At 51.5% G+C, this 27,083-nt stretch overlaps 2 protein-coding genes across 13 annotated transcripts in view; one reads left to right on the top strand and one right to left on the bottom strand.

Annotated features, from left to right (window-relative positions):
* The window catches only part of ASTN2 (astrotactin 2), a 471,703-nt gene that overhangs the window by 317,996 nt on the left and 126,624 nt on the right, over positions 1-27,083 (top strand). For all 10 annotated transcript variants that reach the window (XM_064171672.1, XM_064171662.1, XM_064171667.1 and 7 more), the window contains 2 exons: positions 22-126; positions 4,289-4,468. In XM_064171672.1, coding sequence (XP_064027742.1) covers positions 22-126; positions 4,289-4,468 — 285 coding nt within the window. The remainder of the gene's footprint in view (positions 1-21; positions 127-4,288; positions 4,469-27,083) is intronic.
* On the bottom strand, positions 13,766-21,682 carry TRIM32 (tripartite motif containing 32). Of its 3 annotated transcripts, none has more exons than XM_064171673.1 (2): positions 21,629-21,682; positions 13,766-18,789 (listed from the first exon to the last, which is right to left on the bottom strand). In XM_064171673.1, the coding sequence occupies exon 2, from the start codon at positions 18,726-18,728 to the stop codon at positions 16,785-16,787; it is 1,944 nt and encodes a 647-aa protein (XP_064027743.1). In that variant the 5' UTR covers positions 18,729-18,789; positions 21,629-21,682; the 3' UTR covers positions 13,766-16,784. The 3 variants fall into 3 exon arrangements, with proteins under 3 accessions (XP_064027743.1, XP_064027745.1, XP_064027744.1); XM_064171675.1 differs by lacking the exon at positions 21,629-21,682 and adding an exon at positions 19,624-21,279; XM_064171674.1 differs by lacking the exon at positions 21,629-21,682 and adding an exon at positions 19,246-19,583.

Here is a 27,083-nt window from a genome sequence, read left to right as displayed (position 1 = left end):
ACATCAGCTTTTCATTTGCAGGGGACATCAAGTATGACGAGGCAATGGGCTACCCCATGGTGCAGCACTGGCGGGTCAGGAGCAACCTCTACAGGGTGAAGCTCAGCTCCATCACCCTCTCTGCAGGTGAGGGTTTGTAACAGTGGGGAGGTCTTGCTTTTGCATGGGTAAGGAGGTGGGTGGGTGCTGGTCTTCCATCCCCAGGCATAGTCTTGCTGAGCATCTGTCATGGTTTAACCCCAGCCAGCAACTAAGAAACATTCAGCTGCTTGCTGTCCCAGTGGGATGGGGAAGGGAACTGGGGAGAAAAGTAAAACCTCTGGCTTGAGATAAGAACAGTTCAGTCATTAAAATATAATAATGATGATGATGATGATGATGATGAAGAAGAAGAAAAGGAATCTAACAAAAAGTAATGAGAAAGAGAGGAGAAGACAAGAGATGCACAATGCAGTTCCTTACTATCTGCCCACCAATGCTCCAGAAGTGATCAGCCCCTCTTGGTCAACTCTCCCCAGTTTATATACTGGTCATGATGATCTGTGGCAGGGAATATCCTTTTGACTAGCTCAGGTCAGCTGTCCTGGCTATGCTCCCTCCCAGCTCCTTGTGCACCTCCTTGCTGGCAGAGAAAGGGAAGCTGAGAAATCCTGAATTTAGGATAAGCTACCTAGCAACAACTAAAACATCAGCATGTTATCAACTTTGCTCTCACACTAAATCCAAAACATGCCACAGCACTGCACCAGCTACTAGGAAGACAATTTAACTCTGTCCCAGCTGAAACCAGGACAGCATTTCACCATCATCTCCCACTTCAGACACTGCTTTGTGCTCCCAGCACTGCTGCAGTGGCAGGCAGAGGTTTACCTCTTTTATACAGGGGGGAAACTGAGGTAGGGAGCTTGTGCAGCTCAGTCACACAAACCAGGAGTCCCAGAATCCCAGCATGGTGGAGGGTTGAGAGTGATCTCTGAAGATCATCAAGTCCAATCCTCTTGCTAAAGCAGGGTCACCCAGAGCAGGTTGCCCACAGTCACAATGTCTATGTGGGTTTGGAATCTCTCTATAGAAGGAGACACCACAACCTTCCTGGGCAGACCACTCCAAGGCTCCAGCACCCTCACAGCAAATAAGATGTTCCTCATATTCAGGTGGAATCTTCTGGGTTCTAGTTTGTGTCCATTGCCTCTTGTCCTGTCACTGGGCACCACTGAAAAGAGTCTGGTCCCATCCTCTTGCCCCTCTTCAGCTCGTGCTAAGTATTGGGAAGATTCCCTCTGAGGCTGCTCTTCTCGAGGCTCAACACCCCCAGGTCTCTCAGCCTGTACTCCTCACAGAGATGCTCCAGGCCCTTCAGTATCTTCATAGCCTCCACTGGACTCGTCTCAAGTAGTTCCCCATCTCTCTTGAACTGGGAACACCAGAATCATAGAATCAAGCAGGTTGGAAGAGACCTCCAAGCTCATCCAGTCCAACCTAGCACCCAGCCCTAGCCAGTCAACCAGACCATGGCACCAAGTGCCTCATCCAGGCTTTTCTTGAACACCTCCAGGGATGGTGACTCCACCACCTCCCTGGGCAGCCCATTCCAATGCCAATCACTCTCTCTGACAACAACTTCCTCCTAACATCCAGCCTGTACTTCCCTCAGCACAACTTGATACTGTGTCCCCTTGTTCTATTGCTGGTTGTCTGGGAGAAGAGACCAACCCCACCTGGCTACAACCTCCCTTCAGGTAGTTGTAGACAGGAGTGAGGCCTTACCAGGGCAGATCAGATGGGGAGGAGAACCCTCCTTGACCTGCTGGCCACACTATTGTTAATGCACTCCAGATGCCATTGGGCTTCTTGGGCACATTGCAGGCTCATGGAGAACTTGATGTCCACCTGCACTCCAAAGTCCTGCTTCAACAGAGCTGCTTTCCAGCAGGTCAACCCCTCACCTGCCTTTAGAGGACTGGGATTAGATCAAGCTACAGAAGCAGCACTGTGGGGAGGCTCTGTGTGGGGATGTCTGTGTATGTACCAAGCCCAGCAAGCCTTTGAAGAACAAAGCAGTTTCAGAGGGACCCAAAGCAGCTGTAAATGTGGGTCGTATAAAGCAGGGAGTCACAGATGAGGAAGGGGTGGGCAGGAGGATCCTGCAGATGTCAAAACATTTCACTTTCACATTTTTATAGCTACACATTTTTGTTTCAGAAACGCTGAAACATTTTGTTGCGACCTGAAATGTTTTGCCTTTTCATTTCAAAACAGCCTTTCTTATTTGAATAAATCAACCTGGGTTTAAATGGAGAAAGGAAAAGAAAGGAAGAAAGGAAAAAGAGCCTCAAACAAAATATTTAGTGCAGACAGGCTGCACCAGCTCCAAAATCACAGAATCATAGAATCGAGCAGGTTGGAAGAGAGCTCCAAGCTCATCCAGCCCAACCTAGCACCCAGCCCTGGCCAATCAACCAGACCATGGCACTAAGTGCCCCAGCCAGGCTTTGCTTGAACACCTCCAGGGATGGTGACTCCACCACCTCCCTGGGCAGCCCATTCCAATGCCAATCACTCTCTCTGACAACAACTTCCTCCTAACATCCATCCTAGACCTCCCCTGGCACAACTTGAGGCTGCGTCCCCTTGCTCTGTTGCTGCTTGCCTGGCAGAAGAGCCCAACCCCACCTGGCTACAGCCTCCCTTCAGGTAGTCACAGACAGCAGTGAGGTCTGCCCTGGGCTTTCTCTTCCCCAGGCTGCACACCCCCAGCTCCCATAGCTTCTCCTCACAGGGTTGTGTTCCAGGCCCCTCACCAGCTTTGTTGCCCTTCTCTGGGCACATTCCTGCCCTCCACACCGCCACTGCTGCCATGCCAGCTGGGATGGCTGAGGGCAGTTGTAGAATTGTTTGAGTTGGAAGGCACCTTGAAGATTATCTCACTCCACCTCCTCTGCTATGGGCAGGGACACCTCCCACTAGAACAGGTTGCTCAAGCTCTCATCCAACCTGGCCTTGAACACTTCCAGGAGGGGACATCCATGACCTCCCTGCACAACCTAAGTGCCTCATCCAGGCTTTGCTTGAACACCTCCTGGGATGGTGACTCCACCACTTCCCTTGGCAGCCCTTTCCAATGCCAATCATTCTCTTTGGCACCAACTTCCTCCTGAGATCCAGCCTGAGCCTGGCCATGGTGGTGTTAGTTGAAAGTTGGACTTGATCTTAGGTTTTCCAAGCAAAACAGTGTTATGACTCTATATGTTCCATAGAGTAAGGAGGACCTGTGTCCTTGCCCCATGGCAGCAGTCTGCATGGGCACTGCAGAGCATTGCTCAAGAGATGCCCCAGCCCTTGTCTGTCCACAGGGTTGCCATCAGCCCAGTCCTGGATGCCCCTCTGGGCTGTCTCCAGCTATCCTAAAGAACATCTATCAGTTGCTCAGGGTATTTACAGTGGGGACGTTCTGCAGTGCAATCTAGGATGAATTCTACCTTACACCAGGCCAGCATCTCTGGTTAAGGTTACTGCAAGGGGCCTAGAGAATAAATCTTATGAGGAGTGACTGAGGGAGCTGGGGATGGTTAGTGTAGAAAAGAGGAGGCTGAGGGCAGACCTCTTTGCTGTCTACAACTGCCTGAAGGGGCATTGTGGTCTCTTCTCACAGGTAACTGGAGACAGAACAAGGTGGAATGGCCTCAAGCTGAGGCTGGGGAGGTTTAGATTGGACATTAGGGAAAAGTTTTTCATGGAGAGAGTGGTCAGAGACTGGAATGAGCTGCCCAGGGAGGTGGTGGAATCATCCATCCTGGATGTGTTTAAAGGTCTTTTGGATGGTGTGCTTAGGGATATGGTTTAAGGTGAATCTTGTTGAGAGGGGTTGTAGGTTGGACTTGGTGATCCTGAGGGGCTTTTCCAACCTGGATGTTTCTGTGATTCTGTGAAAGGCCACAGATCCTCAGAGGAAAGTGCTGCTGATGTGCCAGCAGCCTGCAGACTGAGCTGGAGCTGGCAGGAGAGTATTTTTGTGTGTGTGCACACATATCCATGTGCATATCCCTGTAAAATGATTTGAGGACTCTCTTAGGAAGAGGAATCCTAGAAGGATGCCAGAGCCACAGCCCATGGCAAAGAACAGCTTGTGGATTCCAAAGGAACTTGTAGGCCGTGGTGGCAAGGGGAGGAACTGAGCTTTGTACCATGTACTGTGTACCATGTACTTGTGTATCTCAAGCAGGACATCTTCTGGGCCTCCTTCTCCCTGGCTCTGGCCCTCCTGTGATCCCCTGCCTCCCTCCCACAGGTTTTGCCAACATCCTGAAGATCCTGAACAAGGACAGCAGCCGGGAGGAGCTGCTCTCCTTCATCCAGCAGTTTGGCTCCCACTACATCGCAGAGGCTCTGTATGGCTCCGAGTTCAGCTGCACCATCCACTTCCCCAGCAAGAAGGTCCAGCAGCAGCTCTGGCTCCAGTACCAGAAAGGTGAGGAGCGCAGTGGGAACGGGCAGGGGCACAAATGCCAGTTATCATTCGTGCTGTTTTCCATCCATCACCCCTTTGTTCCAGCTCATACACCATCACCATGCCAGTTAGCAGATGCAGGCAGGAGACTTGTGCCAAACCATGTGCCCAGCATGGTGGCAAATGACCCTGGGCAGCAGCCCTGAGCCAGGTGAATGCATCCCAGAGATGTGTTGGAGGCTCCTTGGAGAACCTTAAACACATCCAGGGTTGGTGACTCCACCACCTCCCTGGGCAGCTCATTCCAGTCTCTGACCACTCTCTCCATGAAAAACTTTTTCCTGATATCCAATCTAAACCTCCCCAGCCTCAGCTTGAGGCCATTCCACCTTGTTCTGTCTCCAGTTACCTGTGAGCAGAGATCAGCAGCAGCCTCCCCACAATTCAGTCAAACTTATGGGACCTTGAGCAGCCTGATTTAGTTAGAGGTGTCCCTCCTCACTGCAGGGCTGTTGGACAAGGTGACTTTGAGGGTCCCTTCTAAGATGATGCATTCTCTAATTCTGTGATCCTGCCTGCTCCTGCCACACTCCAGTTCTGCCCTTCCCCAGGGTGACCCAGCTCACCAGCTGCTCCTGGCCCTGCTGCGATGGCCCCTGCATGCTGGGGGTGCTCGGGGTTGGGTGATGGAGATGTGACATAATTGAGCTGTGTCAGAATGGCTCTGTTTTATTGCTTGTGACAATGACAGTCTTTAAGGAAGTGTATTAAATCAATAGCAGACTCGTTGTGCTACACCATAAATAAGGAGGCACATCATTAAACAGGGCAATAAACTTCAGGACTTTGAAGTAATACAATTAGGTTATGTTTATAAAAACTCACTTATTGCCCTGGCCTTCCATTTGCCAATTCATCTCTCTCCTCCAGGGAGCTGGGGATATTCCCTGGCTCTGATATTTTTTCTATTGAGAAACATCTGTGATGTTTCATAGAGCTGATGGAAACAGAGGTCATGGAGGCACTCGCAGCCTGCCCGGTGGGCGCTGCCAAAAGCAGCCTGGGTTTGGAGAGCAGCAGGTGCAGGTGGGCTCCTGCTCACCACCTCCCTTGCTTTCTGATCAATCTTTTCCTCACCTTCCTGGCACAGCTCATCTTGAAAAGTGTACTTAGAACAACCTGGGCTCGTTTGTTTGGGTTTGAAATAGTGATAGGTGAAGTTTGCCATAGCAATGCCCCTGCTTAGCAGGAGGCAGCGTTGTGGAGGTGTGTTCTTTGTGTGCTTGGGATGTTATTCATGGTTCCTAGGAGGTGTGGTCTTTGTGTGTTTGAGGTGTTCTTAAGCATTCCTCTGCACTCTCTGCAAGCCCTGAGCAAATATGGCAGTGAGGAGCAGATCCTGAGTGGCTTCATGGTGCCAGCGTGGTCACTGCAGGAGCAGGGTTTCTCTGGAGATGCCAGGTGGGAATGGGATGCCGCAGTCTGAGCCTGGCACAAGCATCGCTGCTGTTTCACAGTAATGGGGACAGAGGGCAGAGGAATGGTGGCAACATTTGATTCAGTGGTGAAATGTCTCCCATTTCTGAGCTCTCACATTCCCTCCTAGCCAGGGAAGTGGTGGTTCAACTGCAAAGCCCCAGAGGCACAGGGTCTGAAGGCAAGCAGTGCCTTGCTGACAGAATCATGTCCTTTTTAGTCCATGGAATGCAGCTGCCTGAGGTTCCTCACCCAGCTCCCTCATGTGCCCCTGGAGCTGTGCCCACACGGTGCCACTTGCAAGGCTGCCCTGGAATGCTGAAAGCACCTGGAGCATCCTTCCTCTCTGGCTGCAAAGCACCAAAACACTCACGGGGCCCCCGGGAACACCCCAGGGGTTTGCATGTAGTGACTGGACATCAGCTTCTGACCGTGTGGCATTTGGACAGCAGGTGCTGGTTCTGCATTGTTCTTAGTCTGAGGCTCTGCTTGTGCCTTTAGTAGGTTTGGTGAGGTTGAACTTTGGGGTTATTGGTACTGCAGAGGGGACCATTTTGTACTTAGCTCTCCGGTGGTCAGAAAATGCTCTTGGAGGGACTCTTGCTGATGCCAGTCCCAGCTTTTTTGTAGGCCCTCTTCAGACACTGGAAGGCCACAAGAAGGTCACCTGGGAGCCTCCTCTTCTCCAGCCTCAACAGCCCCAACTCTTTCAGTCTGTCCTCACAGCAGAGCTGCTGCAGCCCTCTGAGCATCCTCCTGGCCCTTCTCTGGACACACTCCAACATCTTCACAGCCCTCTTGTCCCAGAGGCTCCAGAACTGGATGCAGGACTCCAGGTGGGGTCTCAGCAGAGCAGAGCAGAGCAGAGCAGAGGGGGAGAATCACCTCCCTGGCCCTGCTGGCCACACTTCTGCTGCTGCAGCCCAGGCTCTGGTTGGCTCTCTGGGCTGCAAGTGCATACTGCTGGCTCCTGTTGAGCTTCTCATCCACCAGCACTCCCAAATCCCCAGGGCTGCTCTCCAGCCACTCACTGCCCAGCCTGAATTTGTGCTTGGCATTGCCTCGACCCAGATGCAGGACATTGCACTTAGTCTTGTTGAACCTCATGAGGTTGGCTTGTGTCCACCTCTCCAGCCTGTCCAGGTCTCTCTGGATTGATCCCTTCCCTCCGGCCAGTCTGCTGCACCACACAGCTTGGTGTGGTCAGCAAACTCTGAGGCTGCACTCAGTGCCTCTGTCTGTGGCACCCACAAAGATGTTGAACAAGACTGGTCCCAGGACTGATCCCTGAGGGACTCCACTTGTCACTGGCCTCCACTTGGACATGGAGCCAGTCTTGCTTCACAGCAAGAAGGATCAGAACAAATAGCTCCAGCTAGAGAGTTCTGGATGCTTTTTCCACTGAGAAACAGCTCTGGCCTGCCGGGCTGCCCTCCACTGGCCAGACCGATTCCAAACGGCTCCGAGCACACACAGATGCATCAGCATCTCTAACAAGCACAACAGTGAGGCCGGGAGAGCTGGAATTTGTTCGTGAGCAAGGCAGGTCAGAAGAGGAGGGGGAGAGGAGAGTCTGGAGCTGACTGGCAGGGCACCAGAGATGATCCAAATGCACACTGCGGCGTGTTCACAGCCTCGCACAAGATTATTGTCATATTTTAATCAACTCCATAAATCAATCCTTGGGCCCTGGGAGGAGGTTTCTGCCAGTGCAGCCACCATCTGAGCCTCGAGCCCTAATTGAAAACAGAGGCTCCAAGAGGAACCCACCCTGCTGGCAGCCAGACTCCTTGGGGAGCGCTGGACCCGGCGCTGGCTGGCTGCCGAGGCTGGAGCGGCCCAGATGCCATGCTTGCAGCCAGCACAGGAGCCTGTGACGTGGGTTGGTGTCTGCAGAATGTCTCCTTCAGCCAAATGGAGGAGAAAATGATTCAGCTCTCACCAGGGACAGGAAAAAGTCAGTGCCTTCTTGCTGTCTGGACCCATCACCCCGCTAGAATGGGTGGGCTGCGCTGCTGGCCTTTGCAGGCTGCTCTGCCTCAACAAATGCAAAGCTTTGCCCTTTCTCCTGTGAAAGCTATCACCTGGATAAGCTTGAGAAGGTCATGAAGTACCATGAGACCAACTGCAAGGTCCTGCACATGGGTCAGGGCAATCCTAAGTGTTAATTCAGTCTGGGGGGGATGAATAGCTGGAGAGCAGCCCTGTGGAAAAGAACTTGTGGATGCTGGTGGGTGAAATGCTGAACATGAGCCAGCACTGTGTGCTCACAGCCCAGAACCAGCCATGACCTGGGCTGATCCCCAGCAGTCTGGGCAGCAGGTGAAGGGAGAGGATTCTACCCCTCTGCTCCACTCTCCTGAGACCCCACCGACAGTGCTGGGGCCAGCTCTGGAGTCCTCTGCACAGGAGAGATGTGATAGTCTACAACTACCTGAAGGGAACTTGTGGAGAGGCTGCTGCTGGGCTCTTCTCATAGGTGACTGAAAACAGAACAAGGGGGAATGGCCTCAAGCTGAGGCTGGGAAGGTTTAGATTGGACATTAGGAAAAACGTTTTTCATGGAGAGAGTGGTCAGGGACTGGAATGAGCTGCCTGGGGAGGTGGTGGATTCACCAACCCTGGATGTGTTTAAGGGTGGTTTGGATGTGGTGCTTAGGGATATGGTTTAAGGTGAATCTTGTTGAGTGGGGTTATAGGTTGGACTTGGTGATCCTGAGGGGCTTTGCCAACCTGCATGTTCCTGTGATTCTGGGATCTGTTGGAGCAGTGCCAGAGGAGGCCACATAATGGAATAGCTGAAAGCCCTCTGCTGTGAGGTCAGGCTGAGAGAGTTGGTGTAGTTCAGCCTGGAGAAGGGAAGGCTCCAGGGAGACCTTCTGGTGGCATTTCAGAACTTCAACAAAGGGTACATGATCTGTGCCTAAATCAGCACTGATAACACCCCAGTATCTTGGCTGCTGCTGAGCAGAATTTGCACATCATCCAGGCTTCCTCTCCTTCCCACTCTGTCCCAAGAGGCTGGGAGGGGACACAGGCAGGACTGCTGAGCCAAACTGGGCTATTCCATGCAGCATAATGCCAGGCTTAGTGATAAAACTGTTAGGGAGAGGCTAGAGGTCAGCCTTCCACAAAGAGACTCAAAATGTACAGGAGGGAAGACAGCAATCAGAAACCCATAGAACAGAATAACAGAGTGCAGAGGGTAGGAAGGGACCCTTGCAGGTCATCTTGTCCAACCCCTCTGCAGTAAGCAGGGATACCTCTAAGTGGATCAGGTTGCTCAGGGCCTCATCAAGTTAGACCTTGAATGTCTCCAAGGATGGGGTATCTGCTACCTCACTGGGAAACCTGTTCCAGTGTTTCACCACCCTCATAGTAAAGAACTTCTTCCTGATGTCCAATCTAAATCTACCCTTATAGAATGATATAGAATCATAAAATCAACCCTCCTCTGGTTTCAAACCGTTGCTCTTCATCCTGTTGCTACAAGCCCTTCTAAATGGACCCTCCTCAAGTTTCTTCAGATAGTGAAATGCCACAAGAAGGTCTCCCTGCATCCTTCTCTTCTCCAGGCTGAACTCCTCCAACTCTCTCAGCCTGTCTTTGTAGGAGGCATGCTGCAAACCTCCAACCACCTTCATGACTTCCATCAGCTCCATGTTATTCCTGTATTGAGGACTCCAGAGCTGGACATAGTCTAGATGAGGGCACACTTCAGTCCCTGTTAAACACAGTCTCAAGTTGTGCCGGGGGAAGTATAGGCTGGATGTTAGGAGGAAGTTCTTCACAGAGAGAGTGATTGGCATTGGAATGGGCTGCCCAGGGAGGTGGTGGAGTCACTGTCCCTGGAGGTGTTGAAGCAAAGCCTGAATGGGGCAGCAATGCCATGGTCTGGTTGACTGGGCAGGGCTGGGTGCTAGGTTGGACTGGATGAGCTTGGAGGTCTCTTCCAACCTGGTTGATTCTGTGATTCTAAAGGTGCATCAGAGAGCTGGTTGCCTTGTGGCCCCTCAGTGGGGAGCTTGATTAGAGGAAAGGAAGAGCTGCTGACAGCAAACTCTGACAGCCCCAGTGGGACTTCCCCAGGAGCTGTTCTCACTCGCTGGCTGCCAGCGCGATGCACAAAGCGCAGAACAAACGCCTGCGAGAGCTGCGGCACTTAGCGCAAATGGAGACATTATCAGCAGCAAGGTGAGGGGCTTGGAGTGACAATTCTCTCCCTTCACACGGTGCAGAATAGCTGAGCCTCTCTCGGTGTGGGAGAATTCTGTTCTCCAGCTAAAAGAAGTTGGAAAAGGAACAGTGTGTGGCTGGGCTGCTGTCACGGAGGAGCACGCAGGCTTCTGGGGGCTCCTTTCCCTTGCCACCAAGGAGCTGGGAGAAGCACAGCTGAGGAGCAGGGAGGGCTGCTGGTGGGCTCAAGATGTGTTGTGCCTGGGTGAAGGAGATTCAGAGGTGTCTCTACCCAACTCGTACGTTGCTTTAGGTCTGCAGTGAGTGAAATGTTTGGTTTTGCAGTTCCTGTGATCTCTAGAGGGAGTTGAGTGCTGTGTCCAGTTCTGGGCCCCTCAGTTTCAGAAAGATGCTGAGGTGATTGAATGTGTCCAGAGAAGGACACCAACGCTGGGTGAGGAGGCTGGAGCACAGCCCTGTGAGGAGAGGCTGAGGGAGCTGGGGGTGTGCAGCCTGCAGAAGAGGAGGCTCAGGGCAGACCTCATTGCTGTCTACAACTACCTGAAGGGAGGCTGGAGCCCGGTGGGGTTGGTCTCTTCTGCCAGGCAACCAGCAACAGAAGAAGGGGACACAGTCTCAAGCTGTGCCAGGACAGGTCTAGGCTGGATGTTAGGAGGAAGTTGTTGGCAGAGAGAGTGATTGGCATTGGAATGGGCTGCCTGGGGAGGTGGTGGAGTCCCTGTCCCTGGAGGTGTTTAAAAGGAGGCAGGATGAGGCACTTGGTGCCATGGGTTAGTTAATTAGAAGGTGCTGACTGATAGGGTGGAGTTGATGATCTCAAAGGTCTTTTCCAAGCTGGTTAATTCTGCAGTTCTGTGAGGTCCCTTGGCTGAGGCTACCAGGCTGTGTTGGGCAGGGGACAAGTGGCTGCTTCGGCTGCAAAAGCTGTTCCCTCTCAATAACTATTCACTGAAACAGTCCACCGAGAGGCTGTGTTCTGGCGGTTCTCATTGTATAATTCTAGGTCCCATCACACTCCCTAAGGCTTTTTGCTCACCAGCATCCCCAATACTTGCTTCTCTTCTCTTGGACCATACATTGTTGGTCACATTTACCTTCAAGAGGTGATAGTTTTGATGCTGTCTTGTGTCCTCAGCAGTTTGGACACAGAATGTTCATAAAATACAAGCCACATTAAAGATACAGCCTCAAGCTCTGCTGAATCAGCAGTCCATATTCTTCTGAGTAGGGTCTGTGAAGCTCTTCTGTCCTCTCAAGGTCTCATTCATCTCCCTTCAGGTCTGGGAGTGCCGTAACAGAATTAAGATTGAACCAGTCCACGGGAGCCTTTAGTTTTCATTTCCCAGACACAATCAGGTGCATTAAGAAAGCTGTAGGGCAAGCTTTGCATCTATTAAAGGAGATAATGGTTTCTCTTATACCTGCTTGGTCAGAAGTGAAGTGTATAGATTTTCCTTGTCCTTGAGATCTGTTCCTATAAACAGCCACTCTATTACCTCTGTAACACTCCTGCTTGCTGGTGGTTTATGTCATTATATTTCTTTCAAAAACTCAGATTTTGACATTTTGTTTGGAGGAGAGAGAGGAAAAAAAAAAACCAACAACAACCAACCAAACAAAACTAACAGCATTCTAACTGGTGGCTGTGAAATTGTGTTTGCTCTAAAATCTGTGCTGTGACTCAGGCTGCTAACTGACCTTATGCACTGCTCATTGTAATCCAAAATTGCCAGGCAAGCAGAGTAATTAGTTGTGTAAAATGAAATAACTTTAAATCCTCACGTTGAGTAATGACCCAGAAAAATCACTTTAGCTATACAATAGGAAAGGGTCGAAGCATCTGGCTTGATTTTTACTTTTGTAGCTCTGCCCCCTTTGATTGAGAAACAGCCTTTCCCCCTCCTCCTATTAGGAACCCAGGCTGTCAGCTGCTGCCCAGAACAAATGTTCATGGCTTAGCTGCTGCTGCCCTAGGACATTGCAACGGCTTACAACAGCAGGGTGAGGCTATCAGCACTGGCAGGGCAGTTGTTCTGCTAGCATCTTAGATTTGACAAACTCCTGTGTGTTTTAACTGCTGCTTCTTAAAGAGCTGCTTCAACAATGTGACCAGCAGGGCCAGAGAAGTGATTGTCCCCCTGGACTGGGCACTGGAGGGTTGACAACATAACTACAACTACCTGAAAGGAGGCTGTAGCCAGGTGGGGTTGGTCTCCTCCCAGGAAACCAGCAATAGAACAAGGGGACACAGTCTCAAGTTGTGCTGGGGGAAGTACAGGCTGGATGTCAGGAGGAAGTTGTTGGCAGAGAGAGTGATTGGCACTGGAATGGGCTGCCCAGGGAGGTGGTGGAGTTGCCATCCCTGGAGGTGTTCAAGAAAAGCCTGGATGAGGCACTTGGTGCCATGGTCTGGTTGACTGGCTAGGGCTGGGTGCTAGGTTGGACTGGATGAGCTTGGAGGTCTCTTCCAACCTGGTTGATGATTCTATGATTCTATGAAATACTGGGTTAAATTTTGAAGTCCTCGCTCCAAGAAGGACATTGAGGTGCTGGAGCAGGTCCAGAGATTAATGAAGCTGCTAAAGGGTCTCGTGAACAGCTCTCATGGGGAGTGGCTGAGGGAACTGGGGCTATTTAGTCTGGAGGAAAAGAGGCTGAGGGGAGACCTTCTGGTTCATTACAACTCTCTGAAAGGTGGTTGCAGTGAGGTGGGAGTTGGTGTCTTCTCCCAAGTAACAAGTGATAGAATGAGAATGGCCTCAGGTTGCGCCAGGGGAGGTTTAAGTTGGACATTAGAAGAAATTTATTATCTCAAAGGGTTCTCAAACACTGCAACAGGCTTCTCAGGGAGGTGATTGAATCCCCATCCCTGCAGTTGTTTAAAAGACATAAGAAGTAGTGCTGAGGGACATTGTTTAGCACCAGACCTTGTAGAATTGCACAATGGTCGGACTCTGTGATCTTAAAGGTCCTTTCCAACCAAAACAATTCTAGGAGTCTGTGATCTGTGTCATCTGAGATGAGCCCAAGTGGTAAAAATCTTCACCCAGATTTGCAACCCAGCTGGGCAGCAGGACCAGGGGTGACCCTGCATATGCTGCCGATGCCTTTGAATGCTAGGGGGCCAAATTGCTTAGCTCCCTTTCAGAGCTACTTAAATCCACTGTTTCTAATGTGACCTTTTGCAGCCTTTATCAAAGCAGAAAAACAGGTGAACCCCCAGCAGCCCTCCCACCACCTCCAGCAAATACATCACCTCAGCAGTGGGGCATGGGTGCTGAAGCCTCCAGCCAGGCTTCCACATCCTGTTACTGAGCGTTCAGTGCCAGTGAATATGGAGCAGACCTTTACAACATCAGGTATCAGCTCCAGTGCAAAGTAAGATACAGCCCTTGTGGGAGTATCAGCCTGAATTAAGGCACGAAACTCTAGTATTTGTTTATGAGGTGGGGAGGGAGCTGTCAGCTAGAGTTACACAAGACCTGCCAGGAGATCAGATTTATCCTCTGCAACCTGACGGCATAAAAGGGGTCTTGGAGCCGTTGTGTTCCCAAGTCTAATCCCTGCTGGCCATAAAACCCAAGCTGCCACCAAAGGGAGGAGATGAAGTGTTTTTAATAAGAAAATGAGCCCTTTGCAATGTGCTTTTAATTGGATCAATTTTTCCTTTATTACACAAATCTTTACAAACCAAGCACACACATACAGCCAGACGAGCTCTTCCTCCAGGTTGAGAGAGCAGAAGCCAAACTCTTTCATCACAAGCCTTAACTACTCCATTTCATCTCGTTTGGCAGACGATCACAACATTGGTGGGGGGGCACTGATGGCAGGAAACAGCTCTGCAGAACCACCTCACAGACAGCGTTGAGCTCTGTCAGGGGATGTGTGTGTGCCCTGGGTGAGGGACAGCAGGTTTTCTTCTTCTCTTTGCTGCCTGAAACCCATGACTTAGAAGAGCTGCAGGGGACGTGTGTGTGCCCTGGGTGAGGGACAGCAGGTTTTCTTCTCTTTGCTGCCTGAAACCCATGACTTAGAAGAGCTGCAGGGGACATGTGTGTGCCCTGGGTGAGGGACAGCAGGTTTTCTTCTCTTTGCTGCCTGAAACCCATGACTTAGAAGAGCTGCAGGCAACACACACCCCCAGGCGCCGATCGCAGTGTCCTGGCCCACCAGTGCGTTGCAGGGTAGTGTTATTTTTCTTGACTCTCTAAGTGAGAAAGAGCTGACAGATGCTTTGTTTGAACTGTGTAACCAGGAACAGGCTGGGCTACCCAAATGCTCAGTTTACTGGACCAGTTTTTATGTCCCTTCAAGCACTCCAGGAAGTGTTATTGCTACTAGTGTGATGTTTATTGCAAAACAAAATAATCCATTGGAACAGAAAACGTCAGAGGTACATATTATCATAGATAATATTGCTTCAATTATTCAGGTCCACAGTAGCTTCCTGCTTGCAGCAGTTCTTAGAAAGAGGAGAAATGTGTGAAAGAGATCAGTAGGAGAGGAACTGCCATTACCAGAACACTGGCAAAAACATCTTGAGTTATAACTGCACAGTAACACTCCTTAGCTCCCCGAAACACACATCAAAGGTGAGATCAGCTCCCTAGAATTGCTGTTATGCACCATAGGTAACTGCTCCCTCCCACCCAAAAGAGAAAGGCAGGGAATGTAAATAATTACATGCAAGTTGGCAGCCTTGGCAAACAAACACACGAGCAGCTGAGGAGGGATGGGGGAGTCAGTTCCCTGGGCTCCCTCAGTACCACGCTAGCATCTGAGCACCTACTCCTTCCTCCACAAGCTTTCCCCAGTGAATTTTAGCAAACTAAGAAGCTGCCCTGATGGAGGGGCACCTCCACTACACAGCCGGGTGTTTGTTGTGCTGGTTCTCTTCAGCACTTTGGCTGAGCAGAACAAGGCTAGGGGTCAAAAAAGCAAAACCACACAACTGCACCAAAATCTGCTCCCAGCACTTTTTATGCAAACCCTGTCAACTGTCTGGAACAGCAGAGGCTCTGAAGCCTGTTTTACTTTGCTCTTTCACTAGGGGAAAGAAGATGGGCGCTTACAAAATAAAATCCAAGTCACCTGTTGCATACATGTAGCACAAGTAGCAAAAAACAATTTGCTGTAGCATGGCAGCCACCATAAAATCAGCTTTTATATTGTCTGTCGTGCCCACAAATTTGCAGCCACATTGTTGATAGCAACAAATAAATGCACTGCAGTGTAACTATTATCTGTGGCAGATTAACATGCTACCACCGTGCCCTATTTAAATGCATCTTTCCTTCAATAAGCTATTCTGGGCCAGCAGCACCACACTGAGGTACACATTTATCAGCCAGGAGAGTAGCACTGTGGGGGCCTTGGTTCACACAGCTGCAGTTTTGTGCTTCATTTGGCCCAAAGCCGTGAGGAACATCAACTCTGGTGCCTGCTGATGCCACCAAAAAAAAAATAATCTGAGGCATGCAGTGTTTTGCTGTGCAAGGGGGAAAAAAAGAGTAAAAAAAGAGAGAAAATAGGAAATGCACCAACCAGCTAAGCTTCTGAGTATGACAAAAATAAAAGTGAAAGAGCCCCTCCCTTCCCCATCTCAGCAGTGAGTAGCTTGCACATAAGAAGTGCAGATGAGTAGAAAGCCATTGCTGAAGGCAATGGTCTGGAATGCAGGATAGTGAAGTGCAGGTGAAGGTAGGGTACGCTGCATTTCATCTCATTGACTACAGTCTCCCAGTTTGACTCCCTTCACCCTTTCCCCTCCCCAGGAAGCTTTAGGTACCACACATACCTTCCAAAGACAGTTTCCAGAATACATCAAAGACAGTTTCCAGGATACATTTAATAACGAAGCAACCAGTAAATATCAACTGTAGATTCCCCCTCACTATTTTGTTTTCTCTAGCCCCCTCCCTCTCTACCCCATTTCTACCTAACAGAACCCTCAGTAGTAATAAAAACCCTGTTGCCATCAGAGGGCAGTTTCCAGGCTCAGCTCGCTCTCCCCACGATTGCACAGCACTCACTTCACATCCAACAGACAAAATGGCACGACAGGGACTATGTCCTGATTACCAGAAAAACAGAGACAAAACCCTCCCACCTCAGTCTGAAAGCTCAGCTCCATCTCCACGTGGTTTAAGAGGACTACTGCACTGTAGGCAGCGCTGCAATCAGTACTTGCATGCTCTGGTAGCCGCCCAGGCAACTGCTACTCAGTTCCTTGTGAGTACCACAGCGAGAAGAGGGTTGGCTTTCTAGTGCTCCAAGGGAAGGTGATTTAGAGGAGTCTATCAGTGTTTATGGCACAAAGAAAGTTACAACAGTTGAAGCTGGAAGTGTAGGAGATGTGGCGAGAGAAGGTGAGGTTTATGGAGTGACCAGTCATTTAGCAAAGCATCCATACTCCAGAGGGATGGGTTCTTTCCTTGGATGGTTGAATGGATTTATATGAAAAAGAGGAAGAAAAAGCAGACCACCACCACCACCACATAAGCTATTTTGTTTCTAAACACAAACCATGACAGCCTCTATGCTAAACCCACTTTGGTTATGGCACAACCACTCTGAACTCTTGATGCCGGTTCCCATCAGATTGAGATGAGACTGGAAGACTCTCTGCTGCCAAAAAGGGTCTTCACCTAAAGACAGGCCTTTAAGGGGTGGAGTATCTTCTCAGGTGGTAGCTGTAGATCTTAATGCAATGATCCCAACAGTCCAGCACCAGCAGCTGCCCTTTGGGGGTAATGGCAATACCAACAGGACAGATGAGCCCCTCCCGAATCAAGACATTGTAGCCACCTCCCTTAGGGAAGTGCAGGATTTCCCTACGGCTGCTGTCGGCCACAATGAGGTCTCCCCTGGCATCCACACACATCCCAGCGATGCACCTGAAATCCTCATTCTCAGAGAAGAAGTGGCTGATCTGGCGTCCCAGCTGCCCGTCAGGGCCAACAGAGCCAATCGAAAAGCCCCCCTCTAGATGGTGCTCGTACTGCCGGTTCTCCAGGTTGAGCCCCAGCCCTTGAGTGAAGTAAATGGTCCCTTCAGCGTCACAGGTGACAAACTTGGGGCGCACGGCGCTGCACAAGCAGCTGTACTTCACTACCCCTACGCCACGATCCACCGTGAAACACCAGAGCTTCCCTCCTTCCACGTCGGTCACCACGAACTGGCCAGAAGGCAGCGCGGCGATGCCCCAGGGCTTGCTGAGCTGGCTCCGGTGACAGGCCACGCAGTGCCCGTCCATGGTGTAGACCTTGACAGAGTTATCATAGCTGTCAGTCACACCTATCAGGCCGTGGCAGTTCATGGTGACAGAAAGGGGAGTCAGATTGGGCAAGTCTGCTCCAAGGAAGCTCAGCACAAAGCTGTCAATTCCACTGGGGCTCCGTCGGATCTCCTTCAGAAAGCCCTTGCGGGTGAAAACTTGGATTCGGAAGTTGCCTCGGTCTGCCACAAGCACCTCACCTTGCATGGTGACATGGAGGCTGACGGGGAGGTTAAACATCCCTGGCAGGCTGCCCTTGGAGCCCATCTTCTTGATGAAGTGACACTGCTGGATGCTGGTGGCTGCTTCAGGCATCCTTGGCTTGGCTGGTGAGGAATTCGGTGTGCAGCTGGCCTCTTCTTGCACCAAGTCAGGCTCCTGAAACGATGCTGACGAGGATGCTGCAGTTTCCATGAGTGATTCCTCCATGTTAACAGTCCGGGGCTTCTTCACCACCTGTCCAATCTGCAGTGGTCCCACATGGCTCACCTTAAGGAGTTCAACCTCTTGAAGAGTCAGCTCTCTTGGGAGACTGTTTGTGAGTTCTGGTTCTTCTTCGTCTGCAGCCTCCTCCAAGAGGGCAATATCCCCCTGCTTTATTTTGGCAAGGAAATAGTCACAGCGAGACATTATCTGCACTTCTGCTAAGTTCAGCAGATAAGCTTGCTCCTCCATTACCTGATTATTTGCCTTCTCCACCTCAGACAAAGAGGTGGTGAAGAACTTGCGTGACCTGGCCAGTTCTTCCTGGATCTTGCGCTCTTCTTTGCTGTAATCTTGCAGAACTGCCTTGTATCTGGATTGCAGGTCCCTTGAAACACCTTCCAGAGATGCTTTTCTTTTCTGCAGATCACCCATAAGCTCCCGAAGTCTGGCAAGTCGTGTCCCAAATTCCCTCCTACGCTCCTCAGCAGCCTCTTTGATAGCAATGACTCTGTGTCCTTGGGGCATGTGTGATGTCTCCTTGCAGGGCTCACATAAAACCAAGCTACAGCTCTTGCAAAAGTGTCTTGGCAACCTTCTCCCACAGACCTTGCACATGAGAAGACCCATCACTTCCCCCAGTCCAGTGGTGTCTATGATCTTCAGCACAGTGAGATTGTCAGTCAGCTGAGCTAAGTTTGTGATCCGTGTGATTTTGCTGCAAAAGGGGCACCGTATCCCATTGATGCTGTTTGCCAGAAGTTTCTCCAAGCACTGCCTGCAGATGGTGTGCCCACAGTGCAGAAGCTTGGGCCTCAGGTGCTCCTCAGTGAAGGACTCCATGCAAATAGGGCATTCCAGGACCTCTCGGAGTGCATCCGAGTTGAGATGCGGGGCAGCAGCCATGGCTTTCCAAGGCGGCTGCAGCAGAATCCTGTGCTCGCATCTATTCCAAGGTGCTCCGATTCTGTCCAGAAAGAGGAAAAGGAAATGTGATTTATGTCATCACCAGCAGTTACATATACATGCAATTTATTTCTGATTTATCACCTAGCCCTGCAAAAAAAAAGAAAGATGCCCAGTTAGCTGTTGCAGGTTTGGAAAGGATGGATTAGTCATAGCTAATCTCAGAGCGGGCAGATTCCAAAACTAACTTGCAGCTCCTAGTGCGATGAATTATTCACTTGCAAAATGTCTAAGTAGAGCTCAAAGAAGTGTAATGGCAGCAATAAGGAAGTCCAATAGATATTGATGACTGAATCATCTCCTCATGGTGCCCATCTCCTGCTGCCAAGCCTCCAAGTTTACATAATTTACTGAAACCCAGGGAGATTAAACCAAGCATTCAGAATGTTGCGCATCAGAAGAGGAACCAGATGGTGCAACGCTTTAGGACATTAATATATCACCTCTGGAGACCTACCTTCAGAAGTGACATCAGAGACGAACAAAATAAATGTGGTTGTTTCACTCTGCCTTTCTAGAAAATCAAAATAAACTGTCAAGGTTTCACACATATGCCAGAAAGTGAAACAAGAAGGAATGAACAGCTTCCAATGTTCTGGGAACGACAGGAGATACTGCAAACTCACAGGCTAGTGTGTTTCATTATCCTCTGCCATGCTGCATCACGCTCCAGCATGCAAATTAAACACAGCAGGACTCTAGCAGCTATTAGCAATGAAGGAGTTAACTGCCAACTCCAGACATTCATTAATGTGTACTACAAGTGTTCACTATAAGTCTTGAACTTAGCTTAAGTGCATACAATTTCTCCTTATTTCAGTCTTGCAACGTTGACCTCATTCTTGTATTCTGGTTCAGTTTTCTACCACTCTGGTTGCTGTTCAGCTTCAATCCAGGTTTCTCCATCCTCACATCCCTCACAGCAGGGAGCAGATCCCAGCAGCTCTCTTGCTAAAGCAGCCATCCATTCAAAAGGAACAGAACAGGGTTCACATCATTAAGTTATTATTCAGCAGACTGAGTTTCAATACTTTTGCTATTGCATTGCTTAGCTGTTAAAGGAAATGGGGAAGAAAACATTTCTTCTAGGGGGAGAGGAGGAGAAGGAAGTAGTTAGTCTTTAAAATGAAGAGATGGTCACAGAGGGATGTGAACAGACAGCTTTTTCTGAGTAATGGCTGCATGCTTGCAGCACTTTAGCTTCCCTGCTGGGTCTGCCTGCTCCATCCTCAGGAGCTTTTCAGACAGAGAGGTTCACTGTATTTTAGTTTAACGTTGGCTCAAGTGAAAGAAGAAACTGCAAAGAAGAGTTCTTTATGTTCATAGAGAGAAGGAAAAAACCTGCAGCATTCTCATTTAGCAGCTGCAGTGCACTCGCCCATAAAGGCCACATTTCAGGAAGGTGTTTGGTGGTGTAGCACTATCAAGCTCGGGTGTGATCCTTGGCTCATCAGTGTCCTAAGTATCACACCCAGGCCGCAGGGACAGTCCAGGCACTTGCTGCTGCTGGCACCAAATACACTTCCCTTTACTCTTAGCATGTATGCCAGCTGGGGAGGCAGAAGTCTGGGCACTGCTGTAAAGATCAAAAACCTTCTTCCCAGGGATGAAAAATCAGTATTTGAAAACGATTTTTAAAAGTGAAACCAGGGCTACCAGATCCATTGTTTCTGTTTTCCTTGGAAATAGGTCAAAAGACTTGCTTAGAGAAGAAAGAGGGAGCAGCACAGACACCAGATACACCAGAGAGTTACATAAAACGCCACCTTTAAAACAAGCATTTGCATTAAAGAACAAGGGCAGAGGAGACTTTGTTTAGTTTTAAGTTAGGTTCATGTTTTGGAAAAGACAATTTGTACAACATTCTTTCAATGAGAAACTCTATCAGACCGTGCCTTAGCAACACGGGGTTATTTTCATTGCCTCTCTTTCATCTTTATCTCAGGCTCGGACGTGCCTTCGTGGAAGTTTCCTTAACAGCGACTTGTTCTTGCGTATCAGTCCCTCCCCAGGCAGCTCCTCCGAGGCAGAGCAGGGTGTTTAGAACGCCTCGGGTGAGGACTGAGCTAAACAATTCGGTAAATGACTTGAGTTTGGTTCCCTTACATTGGAAAAACGTAGTTTCTCTTCTCGCTCTGCTGCTTTTAGTTAGGGTGTGCCCCCAGACAACCAGTTCCAGTTGCAATCCTGAGCTTGTGACATGAACAGGTTAAAACAGCAGGGTAAAGCTGTGCAGTCTGTGTTGTGACTTCATCCTGCGGTGGTTAGCAGACTTTTCGGTGAAGCTACAAAAGCAGCAGGGCAATATCCCTGGGGTTTTGTGTTGGATGTGGCTTTTTGTGCTCAAAGCTGGCGCTTGCAGCCTCTCTCCTGCACTTAAGCAGTTTGATGTGCATTGGCGCTGGGTGGGCAGCACAATGGGCGCTCTCAGAGACACCCGCGATTTTACCGGACGCTCGGTTCGGTCCAGACTCCCGTTTTCATCGCAAAACGAGCCTTCTCCTACCACCCCATCTCCCCCACGCCCCCCGGCCTGACCCGCACTATCCCCACACTGCGGGCAAGCAGGTGCCTGTGCCAGGCCTGTGCCAGCCGCGGCCTGGAAGTGCCCGGCGGGGCAGAGCCACTCGGACGCCGTCAGTCTGTACGCCCGCAGCGCTCATTCTGCGGAGGAAGGGACCCAGGCGGGGCTGCCCGACCCTGCCCGGCCCCATCGCCCCCTCCCCGCCCCGTCGAGGCCGCCCCGTCCCCGCGGCTCGGTTTGTGCGTGAGTGGGTTCCCGCCCGCCACCACCCCGCCGCCAGGGGGCGCCGCCGCCACGGGCCCGGGGTGCGCCCTACCTGCCCTGCCGCTCCCGGGCCGCGCCGCGTCCCAGCCTGCCCGGCGCCGCCGCGCCGCCGTGACGTATGTGCGCCGCGCCGCGGAGCCCGCCGGGAAATGTAGTCTGGGGGGCAGAAGGCAGGGCCGGCACTGGGGCCGCGGGTTCCGCAGCGGGCCCCGGTACCGGGGAGCAGGGGTGGCCGTGGGAGGTGAGGGGTCCCTTCCACTCAGTGGTGGAAGGCAGCGAGCCCGCAGGTTGGCCCTGGGCCTGCCGTCGCACGGGGGATGGAGCAGGGAGGTGCCGGCGCAGGCAGCGCCCGGGTGGCCCAGGCTGCATCCCCGTTCTCAGCGCTCTTGCTGCGAGTGTTTCAGTGAAGGCAAGTTAAAAGAGGTGGAAGAAAATCACCCGAGATGTTTGCCGTATTGCTTATGTTGCACTGTGTGCCATTGCGGGTTGCTCCGTGGCCTTTCCCACATCATCATCCCGCATCTCCTTCCTTCCCCTGCCCTGCGCTCGGGTGGGATGCTCAGGGCCGGGGGCTGCGCCACCCAGCGAAGATTTGGCTTTCCGAGCCCGATTCATAAACCGCGTCGGAGCAGCCCGTGGGCTCCCAGAGCAAAAAGGACTATTTTTAGGTAGAGAATAGCAAATGCAATCAGTTGATTGGGTGATGTGCATAAATACCGTCAGTGGATGGATAGGCAGCTGCGGCTGCTTATGCAAGGACTCGCTCAGGGCACGTCCCGCTGGTGCCAGCTCGTTCCCCACAGTGGCCCCGATCCTGGTACTGGTGGCCACCGACCGGTACAGCTACCGAGGCTCGGGCAGGAATTATCTGCTCACGGAGAGCTGAGTGGTTCTGGGGTTTGCCCTCCGTCAGAGGAGAGGTTGCATTGCCCGGTCGTTTGGCTCATCTGCTCATGCCTGGGAGGTAGCAAAGGATGGCATCTTCATTACACCCGCACAGAGCTAATGACTGGAGTCATTAATCATAGAATCAGTCATTTCCCTCCCGTCTCTTCCCTCCTCCCTCTCCTCCTCCTCATCCCTCCAGCCTTTATTTCTGACCTCGCTGCCTGTCAGAAGGGCTCTCATGCTGCCTGCAGGCTGGCAGCAGTAGCCAGAGGCAGGAGTTTAGCCACTGGACTTCGGTTCTGCTCTGCCCTCATGTTTCTTGAGGTTGTGCTGTTGCAAGGGGCATCAGTAACATGGGTCCTGTTCCAGCTTGGCTTTCACTCAGCTGGTGTGAGACTGCTTTAATGATGTCTGAGACAGGGTTTACTGTGACATGGGATGGCACAGCAGATCAGGAGATGTTGAGACTTGCTCTGTGCAAGCAGGGAGAAGCCCAGCTCTGAGCCGTGTCCTTCACACACCAGCAGTGCCGTGGCTCCGGTACTGCAAGCAGCACTGCTGGTCCCAATGGTACCTAAGCAGTATCCCACAGCCAGCCCTGCTCGAAGGCTGATGTCCCGGTCCAGAGGTTCAAAGAGTTCTCTGCCAGGGGAGGAAGCAAGCCCTGGGTTTAACCATTCCCCTTAACCCTGTGTATGTCCTCCCTGCCTATATGCCCAGGCAGGAGCAGAGCACAGCCAGCACTGTGCCAGCAGCTGCTGGCTGTATCCAGACCTTGCAGCAAAAGCTGCAGCACATTTCTAGCTCTGCTTGCTCACTCTCTCCAGCAGCTACCAACCAGCACTGAAAAAAAGCACTAGCATAATGCAGTAATTCTTGCCACCTTCTGGTTTTGGTATGTTTTCTGTGTGTTTCTGTTTAGAGTAGGATAGTTCAGTTGGAAAGAACCTCCATCTGAGCAGTGACCTGAGGCTGCAGAGATCAGCAACATGAGCAGCAGATGCAACCCTGACCAGGGCTGCTAAATAAAACGAGTGGGGTTTACAGTTTCCTGTTTTGTGCTGTGGTTCAGCTCCAGAGCAGCAAACCCCAGCAGAGCATCCCCCCAAGCACCAGCAGTTCTCTGGGGATGCCGATATACCTGGGGAGGGGATGCTGGGTTCCCTTTTTGTTCCTGGCCTCACCAGGGAGATGCTTTTTTCAGCCCCTGCTGCATTTTCCAGTGAATAAAAGTGGATGCCAGCATTGAAGCAGGGTAGTCTGGCAGATTTTGTGGGGGAACCCACACCTGAAAGTGAATAGTGTGAGGAAAACCAGTGGGAATAAGGAGTAAGGAAATAAACTTCTAATGCATCCTGGGGAGAAAGCACAGGATTCTCTGGGTGTGGTTAGAGGTGATAACAGTGAGCCGATGCTGCTACTCAGCATGTCAGAGTGTGGAGAACCCTGTGCCATGCCAGAGAAGGGCAGGGGGACTGTTCAGCCTGGGACACCAGTGACCCTGACCCCTTGGTAGCCAGCTAGCCTGCAGGACTGGGTAGGTCTTCACCATCCAATGGGCAAAGAATGTGCAGGTTATTTGGAGCAGGGAGGGAGGCAGCTATCCAGGTGAGCCCTGCACAGCAGCCCGTGGGGGCCAGCAGCAGCGATTGTGGGGAGTGGTCGTGTCCCTGCGGGGCCACGGTGACTTGGAGGAAGGGAGGCAAGCACTAGAGGGGGAGAAGAGGGGTCTCAGACCATTGCATTCAGGAGATCACCAGGTGCTGGCATTCAAGGATATAGCACCTTTGGGCTCCCAGATTCCTCTTTCTGAGGCGTGAGGCTCCCCGAAGGTTGAGGCCGCCGAGGTCCGAGCGGAGGGCTGTGGGGTGACAGCGGCGGTGAGCGGCGCTGGGATCTCCAGCCCGGGAGCCATCCTCCCGCGGTGCCACGAGAGGGCAGCAGGTCCTCACGGACCGCACTGCCCACAACTGCCCCGCGGCCACCCGTGACGGGGCCCCACGGTGCCCCACCAGCTGCTCGGGGGCTCGGTGGAGGTGTCCCACGGGTGTGTGCTTGCGAGCTTGTACGCCCCAGCTTGCAGCCTGCTGGGGGTCTGCTCTCGCACACTGCATCCCTCCCGGACAGGCTGCAGTCGGAGAGCCTGCCCGTCCTTTAGGCTGGAAGAGACCTTTAAGATCATGCAGTCCAACCAGGAGCCCAGCGCTGCCAGCTTACCGCTGAGCCATGTCTCCCAGCACCGCGCCTACACGGCTTTGAAACCCCTCCAGGGATGGGAGCTCCACCGCTGCCCCGGGCTGCCTGTGCTTGACCACCCTCATGTGCAACCTAAAGCTCTCCTGGATAACCTGAGACCATTTCCTTTCATTCTATCAGTTGATGCCAGGGAGAAGAGCCCTACCCCCACCTCGCTCCAGCCTCCTTTCAAGGAGCTGTAGAGAACAATGAAGTCTCTCCTCAGCCTCCTTTTCTCCAGTTCCTTCAGCTCCTCCTCATAAGAGGTTATGTGTTTACCCATGCTGGGGGATAGCTGTGTTCCCCAAAAGGTAGGTGGCAGTTCCTAGGTGAGCCTTTCCTTGTCCCTGCCCACATGGGAGCCCCAGGGACGTCTGCCTTGCTGATTCTTGGTGTGGTTTGGCCCAGCCAGAGCTGCTGCTGGTATTGCATTTCCTGGGCAGCAGCAGGGGCTGGCACTGCACTTACTGCATGCATGGCTGCATGTGGCAGAGGAGCTCTGCTGCCTTCTCTGGCCATTGCACTCACATTTTCCTCACAGCCCCGAGCAGTGTTTGCCCATCACTAACAGTGGGCAGCATTAAATCTGTCCAAGCCTTTCACAGACCTGCTGGTTACCACACTGACAATATCTTACTGCAAGAGAAATTCTCAGGCAAACACAGCTATTGATTTTCTTTCTAACTCCCTTTCAATGGATTTACCAACAAATAGGGTATTATTCCACCAGGTAATAAAGGGGCAGCCTGTGCCAGAAGATGAGTATTGGCTGTAAATCCCCTGTGTCCTGCCCATGGTGGCACTAGGTCTGTTCAGCTAGAGGATGATGTAAAGGTGAGGTGGACCAGAATTGCCTCTTCCCTGCATCAAATGCAAAACCTAAGTACTAAATCGGCCCCCATTGAGCAGCTGGTTGGTTTCAGTGGGGTTAACCTGCTGAGCCTGGAAGAATTCCTAGCTGGGTCTGTTCCTGACCTGGGTCTGCTGCTGACATTCCCTCTGTTGCTTCAGCTGGAGAGATGCCATCTCTCCTTGTTCCAAGCATTTCTGCTGTTGAAGAGCTACCACATCCTACCCCTGATGTGATTATATTCTTGTGGCAAGTGGAGTGATTCCCAGATTTGGAATGACTTGGGATCTCTTGGAAGAGGTGCTGTATATAATGCTAGACCACTCAGAAACCTCTCATCTCCTGGGAGCTCCTAAGACAAAACTCCATTACAAAAGAATTAGGTATGATGCTTTCGTTGCTGTTAGAGTAACGATGTTACCGAGCCTCCCTCTTGTCCGAGCACTAGGAGGTGCTGCTGATAACGCTGGAAGCCGTTCCCCGCGTCTGCAACTGCTGCATCCTGAGCAGGGACCTCTGCAAGCTGTGCCAGCAGTCCCCTCATGCTGTGGGGTTATTAAGTCCTGGTGGAGCTGGGAGATGGAGCCAGACACCCCGAGAGGCGAGCGCTACCTCTGCGCATCCTCCCCTTCTAAGCAAGGCTTGATGCTTGGCAGAGGGCTGCCGTTTTATTCATCTTGTTGTGTTGGTTTGGGTTTAAATTCATATTTCAAACATGCAAGCAAACAAACTAATAACTCTCACAAGTTGCCCTGATGCGTCTAACCACATCCGCGGTGCTCTGCTTCCAAGCAGACGTTGCCAGGATCCTAATGAGTCGCCAGCAGCGGTAGGGAAAGTGTGTTCAGATGTCAGGGCTGATAAGGAATCCTTCTATCCTTGCTGCTGCTGCTGCTGCTGCTGCAGCCCCGGCAGCCAAACCTCAGCCTCCCGCCAGAACAGGACCCTTGGAGCATCCTAAGAGTGAAGGAGGAGCTCTGCCAGAGCAATCTGAGTGCCCTGGGGTGTTGTCCCATTCTGCAAGAAGCTTGTGCAACATGGACCTGAATGCTAAAGCTGGACTCTGAACTGGACCCAGCTTGCAGTGAGGACAACAGGAGCATTTCTGTTGGCTTCACAGGCAGCTGGAGGTGGCATTGCAGGGGTATGTTGCAGGGGCTGGTTCTGATTCTCTCCATCAGCAGGCACTGCCTTTGACTTCTCAGGAGCAGGGCTGGGCCTCTTGTGTTTTCCTTCCAGAAGAAGCCAGTCAGCTGGGGCTCAGCACTGACAAACACTGTGCAGCGACCTAGTAGTAAAAGACAGACTCTAGGAATTTGTGGGGCTTCTCCAGTTCACTGTCAGGTTTTCCAGCAGGTAACAAAAACTCACCTCAGAGGTAGGAGACACCGAGCTAGAGGGACCCCAGCACCTTCTTCCTAGGCTAGTTGCAAAGGCAGGTCCAGGGACAAAAGAATGTGTTTGAAGGGAAAACACCTCTCAGATCTGATTCCCCTGTGAGATGGTTTGAGTGGTGGGTGTTGTGGGTGGGTAG

The sequence above is a fragment of the Pogoniulus pusillus genome, chromosome 35 (genome assembly GCF_015220805.1).
Source record: "Pogoniulus pusillus isolate bPogPus1 chromosome 35, bPogPus1.pri, whole genome shotgun sequence".
NCBI lineage: Eukaryota > Metazoa > Chordata > Aves > Piciformes > Lybiidae > Pogoniulus > Pogoniulus pusillus.
The sequence above is the reverse complement of the archived record's forward strand: the minus strand, read 5'-3'. Positions and strand labels throughout refer to the sequence as shown.